The sequence below is a fragment of the Sinocyclocheilus rhinocerous genome, unplaced genomic scaffold (genome assembly GCF_001515625.1).
Source record: "Sinocyclocheilus rhinocerous isolate Xijiao unplaced genomic scaffold, SAMN03320098_v1.1 scaffold1376, whole genome shotgun sequence".
NCBI lineage: Eukaryota > Metazoa > Chordata > Actinopteri > Cypriniformes > Cyprinidae > Sinocyclocheilus > Sinocyclocheilus rhinocerous.
Window position 1 is genome coordinate 579,672 of NW_015646354.1, and position 8,857 is coordinate 588,528.

Sequence of the window (8,857 nt, forward strand, 5' to 3'; positions counted from 1 at the left end):
GGCGTGTTAGAATGAGCCGTTTTAGGGGGGCGTGGCAGAGTCTTAACTTTGATAAAGAATATCTCTTTGGTTTTGAGACTTTAGTCTTTGCAACTTCAGGGATCTTATCTATGCACAATCAGCTTGTAACACTCCAAAGAGAAATGAAAACTTGAAATCGCATCATATGACCCCTTTAATGTTTTGGAAAATATAAAAATATTCAGTTTATTTAATTTAATAAACACCCACTATACTTATTATATGTTAATTATTTATATTAACATCAATTCATATTATCTAATCTAATTATATATCTAATAGCCAATATCCAGCATTCACACAGAAGTATGTTGCACTACAGAAGTAAAATGATTAATTTACCACTATAATTTACAAAAAAAAGCTTTATTTTTGGCATGCTTGTTGCAGTGGGACGTAAGAAAGTAAGCAAAGTAAAGTAACAAGTTTTGCCCCGTTCTGCAATATCAATCCACATGTCAAATAGGCAGCATATTTATATTGATGGGAGCAAAAGTTAAGAAATGACAGTCCATTTAATTAGTGATAAGGTCACGTCTAGTCAATCCATGTTTTCTCTAGCACTGGAAATGATTAGTAAGGATCACAGTTTCTCTGTGTGTTTTGTGTGATGGAGCTTGTGTTGTTGTTGGGTGTGTGGTGTGTCAGTGGCACTGACTGCTTCTGCTCTCCTCAGAGGAGGGAAGAACGAGCCGGAGCCGGAGCAGCCGGTGCCCAGGAAGGTGGCGATCCGCAGCGTCCCGTCAGCCGACGACATCGACCCGGACGTCCTGGAGAGCATGCACTCGCTGGGCTGCTTCCGGGACAAGAACAAGCTGATGAAGGACCTGCTGTCGGACGAGTGAGTGATCCGTTAGTTTGGTCTTTATAGCTTCTGTCAGATCTATTAAACAGTTCTTTCAGCTGGCTAGAAGGCAAAAAAAGGGAATTTGGCATTTTTTTTTTTTTTTTTTGTTGATAAATGGCTGTTTCTTGTCCCCCTGTCTCATCAGTGAGAATCAGGAAAAGATGATCTACTTCCTTCTGTTGGATCGTAAGGAGAGATACCCCAGCCATGAAGACCAGAACCTCCCTCCTCGCAACGATATAGGTAACAATCACTCTGAATAATGAAACCAAAAATTAATACAGAAGTGTATCTTATATACTTTATCTTTATTACGTTGTATGTTTATATATATCATTTTTAATTTATTATTTATTTATAGAATTTTTTGTGTCATTTTTAAATAAAAATAAAACATTTAATTATAAATTATTATGAATAATATACATTTGAAAAAATGTATATAAACATATATAATGTCTGTATATAATGTCTAATGTCATCTAATTATTACATGATGTGGCAATTAATTAATCAAATTAACATCAAATTTGGCTGTGAAATTACCCCTAAAATATAATTTAAAGTCATTATTGTGTTAAATGAGAAAAGCATCAAATACACATTACAAAAAGTAGCTTTAGAAAGATTTGATTTGATTAAAAGTTTTTTTATTTTTTTTTCCAGGCCAGTAGTCAGTGCAAATTCGGTTCACTGAAATGCGCTCAGTGCTTTAACAAATGCATTAATTGCAGCAGGCGCTGGTGCTAATGATTAATTCACAATCAGAAGTGGCATTGAGACCGGCTTTATAGACCACTGCTTTGTGGGGTCTGTGTCTGTGTCTGTGTGTCTGTGTGTCTGTGTCTGTGTGTGCAGATCCCCCGCGGAAGCGTGTCGACTCACCCATGCTGAACAGACACGGGAAGAGGAGGCCGGAGAGGAAGTCTATGGAGGTGCTGAGCGTTACGGATGGAGGTTCACCTGTACCGGCACGACGAGCCATCGACATGACACAACACGGACAGAGGTGCAGAAAACACACACACACACACACTGCTGATATTCTCCGTTTCCATCCATCCATCAACATTCATGAGGACTTCCACTGTCTCTTATGCTCATTGAGGCTGCATTTATTTAAACAAAAATACAGTAACATCAGTAAGATTGTGAAACATTATTACAATATAAAATAACTGTTTTCTATGTGAATATATATTATAAAATGTCATTTATTTCTGTGATCAAATCTCGTGTCACATGATCTTTCAGAAATCATTCTAAAATACAGATTTTCTGCTCGAGAAACATTTCTGATTATTATCAATGATGAAAAGTTGCGCTGCTTACTATTTTTATGGAAACTGTGATACAATACCATTCAAAACTTTAGGGTAAGTCAAATCAAATAAATAAGTAATTAAGTAAGAAATTGTTACTGTATTTTTTTGATCAAATAATTGCAGCCTTGTTGAACATAAGAGACTTCTTACAAAAAACATTTGATAAAATCGTAATTATTCTAAACTGACTGATAGTTTAATTTCTTTTTATTTACAAACTAAGGGACGAGTTGAAATTATTTTTATAATTGTAACTTTTTTGTTTTTAAGATTTTTTTATATTTTTATATTTTTTATTTCATGGCCCCTCCGGCTGTTTGTCATTGTGTTTGTTTTGAGAAACGCCGCTGTGAGGCTTGAGAAAAAACACATTCTCGTTCACCAATCACTCGCTTTTTTTTCTCAACTCAACCTTTTTAAACTCCATTCTTTATGTGACGCTTCAAATTTGGGGTTGTCTTTCTAAAAAAAAGCTATCTGAAATACAAACGAATGGGAGAAATACTTTGTACGTATTATACGTATATATTGTACGCTGTCCTTTATTCTCTAGAGCCGTTAGTTCAGTGTTCAGAGACTCACTGTTCGCTGGATTTGTCTCCCGCTGCAGTCAAAGCACGTTCAGTAAAAGCTTGGATATCTCGGATGCCAAACGCAAAGCAAAGAGCAAAGAGGAAAGGTACCAGCCGACCTCTGACCTCCAGAGCTTTAGTCCTCAAAGATGCAGAGATGCTTTTCCTGTCCAGAGCTTTCCAGAGAGACTTCTGTCTGCAATAATCGACTGAAAGAATCATTTAGTTCAAACCATCTCAACACACTTTAGGGCTGCTTAGTGTTATGATATGCGAGTTTGAACTTCATGCTGAAAACAAACTTGCTGAAGGCTAATTAGCATACTTCTACTAAATATAAAAAATGTAATATGTTGCTGATGGTGAAGTACTTTAGGACAAACAACGTTGCCATAAATTGCGTCTTGATACAATATCAGAGTACTGTCACAAACGGTGAATATCACAAAATTTACATTATAAGCAACTGAAAAAAGTGGTATTCATTAATATGAAACATGTTAAATTAATATGAAACATGATATATTCTGAGCCTTATTATTTCATGCAGTCTTGCTTCTTTGGTAAGTTTATGTTTATGATTTTTTTTTTGGTTGTATATTTAGATTTTAACTGTAAAATAATACAAAGTACTCATTTTCATTTGTACAGTAAATATTTACAATATTATCAGATGTCATACTATATGAACCTAATTTTATGATGTGACGCAGTTTTATTTTAGTAGTATTTATGAATATTTTGAATTAGCTTTTTTAATATTTTTCTTTTTTTCTTTAATTTTAAGTTTTTTATGTTTTATATATTGCAAATTTTTCTTTAATGTTTTATTTTGCTTTCATTTGTTTATATTTCATTTTTTTGTCATTTTAGTATTTCAAATGAAACTGATTTTATGATCTGATGCAGTATTGCAGTATTATTTATATGCTATTATAATGTTTATTAATTTGAATTAGCTTTTTATTTTTATATTTTCAGTATTCATTTAAATGTTATTTTATATTTGCATACGCTTTAGTAATTTTGTGTTTTTTTGTTTCTTTATTATTGATTTTTATTATTTCTGTTTACAAATGTATTTATATTTCTGTTTTAGTATTTTTAGTACTTCCAATAAATCATATTTCAGTTAGTTGTCAAGGCAGTGTTTTATTAAGTTTTTTGTTTTTGTTTTGTAATATTTATTTATTTTAGTTCAGATTTCTTTCTTTCTTTCAGTCGGTTCTGCTTTCAGTTACCAAAAAAGCTAGAAAAAAAATTTACTTTTTAAGTGAACAAAAGAATAAAAAAAAAATTCTGATTGTATATGAATTGTTCATGAAATCAGGCCGAAAATATATTATTTGAAACATTTCATACAATGCTAAAAGCTACACCTGCTTAGCATTTCCTTTTAAAATATATTTTAATAAAATAATTTAAATAGTAAATGTGACAGTATAAAAAAAATATATATTTTTTTTTATTTAAACAACATATAGTTTGTGAATCGAGGCTCTGTCAAGGGTCCAGAAACTCTCTTTGGATTTCTCAGATGTATATCATTAAATTAAGTAGCTTACAGCATATAAAACCTCTTGGTATATCCGATGTTATGCCATCTCTCTTGAAGCATCACCTTGCAGCCTTACCGTGAATGAATTTATTTTAGTCTCCGCTCTCTTCACTTCCATTTCTCCACGTAAACTTTGAACCCTCACCTTCCACTGTATCATAACAAAGTAGGTCTCATTCCTCCAATTCATCTCAAAACTCAATTTCATTACACTCCTATCATTCCCACTCAAATGGCCAGACGTATCTGATGGCAGGATTGAAATGAGGAATTGACAGGAGACGACCTGAGACTGACACATACGCCACCTGAGGATTTCACTGTGATTGCCTTTCAGAAGGAAGCAGCCGCATATCTGAAGAAAGACGAGTCTCGCTCTGACTGTGTTCAGTGGGATATTAGCAACTGCTAAATGCATACTAAATGCACTATATGCTAGTAGAGCACTTTCTACTTAACAATTATAATAATAATGTGAATTAGTACAAACAACAAAACAATTTCAAAAAGAATTATGCTAGATTGTTGTCAAATTACTGTAATGACTTTGATTACTTAATTTTAACTGTAGGGAATTAATTATTATTAATTCATTCAGGTTTTGATAGGACTCGGATCTGAATATTCAAAGTCGATTGCCTTTCAGAAGGAAGCAGCCGCATATCTGAAGAAAGACGAGTCTCGCTCTGACTGTGTTCAGTGGGATATTAGCAACTGCTAAATGCATACTAAATGCACTATATGCTAGTAGAGCACTTTCTACTTAACAATTATAATAATAATGTGAATTAGTACAAACAACAAAACAATTTCAAAAAGAATTATGCTAGATTGTTGTCAAATTACATTATATTTGTCCTATTAATTCATTACACGCGTTTAATTCCAGTGGTTATCAACGTTTAGTTGACCATTTTTGGTAAAAAATAAAATAAAATAAAAACTCTTGGCAATGAATTAATGAGTCAATAATCATTGTTCAAGCTTAAGAAGGTCAAGGTGTTCTGAAATGACAGGAAACTCTCTGCATCTTTACTTCTGTTTGCAGTAGATATATAAATAGATTACACACACAGTTTTCCAGTTTTTAGCTGTGATTTTAGATGCCATTACATTACCTTATATGTAATGGCATAGTCATATACAACTCATCTTTAGTGTAGTCTTGAATTTAAATTTGTTGTTGTTGTTTTGTTTTATTATTTTTGTTATCGTGTTTTTTATTTAGTTTTTTTGTGTTTAGTTTTATTTAGTTTTGTTCTGTTTTTTGTGTATTTATTTTTGTGTCCTTTATGTGTGTGTGTGTGTGTTTCTCTCCTGTTTTGTTTTTTGGTTTGTCTTGTTTGTGTGTGTGTGTGTGTTTGTTCTTTGTTTTATTTGTTTGTGTTCTGTCTTTGTTTTGTTGTGTTTTTTTTTGTTTGTTTTGTTGTTCTACTTTTTGTTTTGTTTTTATTTTGTGTCTTTTGTTTTTTTATGTTCTGTTTTATTTTGTTTGTTTATTGTGTGTTTGTGTTTTTATTTTTGTTTTGTGTCTTGTCTGTTGTGTGTGCATGTGTTTTTGTTTTTTCTTGTTTTTGTTTTTTTATTTTTGTTTTATGTCTTGTATTTTTTTTCTTTGAGTGTGTTTTATTTATTTTTTATGTTTTTTATTTTTGTTTGGTGTTTGTTATTTAGTGTTTTTTTTTTTTTTTTGGTGCCAAACTTGTTTCTGTATCATGATTTAATACCTACTAAAATAGTGCTTTTTTTAAAACTAGAAACGACCTCAGAAACAGACTTTATGTTGCATCATTTGTGTTTGTGTGCTGTTTATCGACTTTAAAAGGCTTGAGATCAGTGTGAGTCAGACTAAAAAGAGACTTTGAAATGTAATTTTTAAAAGTTGGATCTGTGTGATGAAGCATGTGGGAAGGAGCGAGTTTTTTGAAATGGAAAGTACATGAGCAAGAAAAGTGAGTTTTTATGTTGTTGATTTAGGTCAAAAATCATGTTATGTTAACATAAGTCTATCTTCAATTTTAGTAAATATAATAGTAAATAGTTTAAGTAAATTTTTTAAACAAACTGCCTCCAAAAATTATTAACTGATTCATTTGAATAATCATTTAGTTGTGTAACTAATTTTTTGTCTTTTTATAGTGATGATTTACCTGTAAACAAAGATTATAATGCTCTGATTAGTCACCATCTAATGCCTTTTACATCTAAATATATAGGTTTAGCAAATTATGCATTGCATATGCTGTTATGCGTATATCAGTAAGCCATGTGCTGTCTGTCTCCACTCACCCCTGTATAACTCCAAAATAAAATCATAACTAAAATTAGCATTAGCTGGATTCTGTCTAGCCATCTGACAGTCATCATAGCGTCTCTATTCACCCTAGACTCCCACACAAGAGAGGTTTCAGCTGAGCCTATTGATTTAAATATAAACATCCATTTTAACATTTATCTTAAAGGGACAGTTCACCCAGAAATGAAAATTTGCTGTTAATTTACTCGCCCTCAGGCCATCCAAGATGTATGTGACTTTTTTCTTGATTAGAACAGTATATACAGTATAACAGTTAATGTTGTAAATAATGTTCAGTTTCTTGCACAGACCGATCGTTTCACTTCGTAAGACCTCAGTATATCGTCAGGAGCCACAGGCATTCATTTTGTGTTCCTTGATATGCTTTTTTGACTCTCAAAGTGATGGTAGCTGCTGACTTGCATTAAATGAATCACCAAAGACCACGATTTCAGCTAAAAATCTTTACTGTTCTACTGAAGACAAAAAAGGCACCTACATTTTGGATGGCCTGAGGGGTGAGTAAATTAACAGCAAATTTTCAGAAATAAAAATTCTGCCATTCATTTTCAGTGAACTGTCACTTTAACCTTTCTTTCTTTAAGTGTTTTTTCTTTCTCTTGTGATCACTTTCTGTATGTCCCTTGCTCAAAACATTGGCTCTTGCTGACACAACGGCATGTGTTGTTTTTAGTGAAGCTTACCCTGTTTTTTAGGGCCTCAGATCAGACCGCTGTCCGGCTCAGTGCTTTAGGGCCGAGGGGGCTGCTTTTATCCCAAACAGACCTGACAACTGACCTGGATTAGAGATTCAGAGAGACGCAGGGACAGAGATCAAGATTCACAGTGGCAAAAGTGATAAGAATGTGGAGAGAAAACACAAGATGAATGTTGGTGGAGAAGTTAAATCTTTTGTTGATTTAAACCTAAAAAATGACAGTCAGATATATCACCGTACAGTGGCGCATTGTTTGTAAGGGGAAAGACGAGTATGTCAGAAAAGACTGAGGAGTGCTGGGATGAGAAGGATGCATGAGAGTGAAAGAACAGCTGCTGAGATTTGTGTTGGGCGGCTCTCTGTGCTGATGAAGACAGACAGTGAGCTGATAATGAATGTGCTTCATTCTTGAAGATAATTGAAATGTTCGATCTGTATCTGTGTGGGCATCTGCTGTCAAAAAAACCCAAACAGTTACAGCTCAGAATGACGCAACTATGCCTGAAGATATATATATATAAAAGTATTTGGAGTTTCTAAACTATCATTAATAATATAATTAATATTAATATTAATATTAGACTCCATAAGCCACAACTGGATTAAATAACAATAACTATCTGTATTTTATCTAGTTAATCACCTGAAGTGTTTCCTGCAAATGCAATATTTTTTATAAAAACAGTATTTATTGTCATGGGGGCAAAATCATACATTTTATGCATGTTATACATTCAAAAGTTTGGAGTCAGTAAGATTTTTTCATGTTTTTGAAAGAAGTGTCTTCTGCTCATCAAGGCTGCATTTCTTCAATTAATAACACAGTAAAAACAGTAAAACTGTCAAATATTCTTACAATTTAAAATACTTGAATACTAAAATATTTGAATACTGTATATATTAAATATATTCCTGTGATACAACGCTGAATTTTCAGCATCATTACTCCAGTCTTCAGTGTCACATGATCCTTCAGTTTAATGTTTTTGCAGAAACCATGATTCAGTTTTTTTTAGGTTCTTTGATGAAAAAGAAGTTCAAAATGAACAGCAATTTAATATTTATTAAATACGTATAAAGCTTGATTTTACTTAATCTCTGAGAATGAGAGATGAGATTTGCTCTTGTTGTTTCTACAGTTGCGTGTGTTCATCAGCACCCTGTTCTCACTTCCTGTCCCCTCTCAGCTGTAAGCGGCGTCTGACCGTGTGTTTTATGGTCTGTGTCCTCGCAGGTCACGGTCCATCAGCGGCGCGTCCTCTGGTCTCTCCACCAGCCCTCTCAGCAGCCCACGGGTGAGTAACTCCGCCCCCAGCACGCCTGCTTCTCAATCACCTTCATGGCAATCATATCATACTCCATTTTGTGTTGGTTGGACACTGTATGTATTACATAGCTGTGATTAGTGATATAGTATCGGTTTACATAAAAACAAAATTGGATTGCCATCTTGGGTGTGATATTTAAAAGTTTGACTACACACATATATACTGTATATATATATATATATATATATATAT

The 8,857-nt window shown here is 33.1% G+C and overlaps 1 protein-coding gene across 4 annotated transcripts in view; it reads left to right on the plus strand.

The window, feature by feature from the left end:
• LOC107707552 (serine/threonine-protein kinase BRSK2-like) overlaps positions 1–8,857 on the plus strand; it is a 228,694-nt gene that overhangs the window by 199,617 nt on the left and 20,220 nt on the right. For all 4 annotated transcript variants that reach the window (XM_016511618.1, XM_016511619.1, XM_016511620.1 and 1 more), the window contains exons 10-13: positions 698–862; positions 1,014–1,111; positions 1,727–1,877; positions 8,572–8,632. In XM_016511618.1, coding sequence (XP_016367104.1) covers positions 698–862; positions 1,014–1,111; positions 1,727–1,877; positions 8,572–8,632 — 475 coding nt within the window. The remainder of the gene's footprint in view (positions 1–697; positions 863–1,013; positions 1,112–1,726; positions 1,878–8,571; positions 8,633–8,857) is intronic.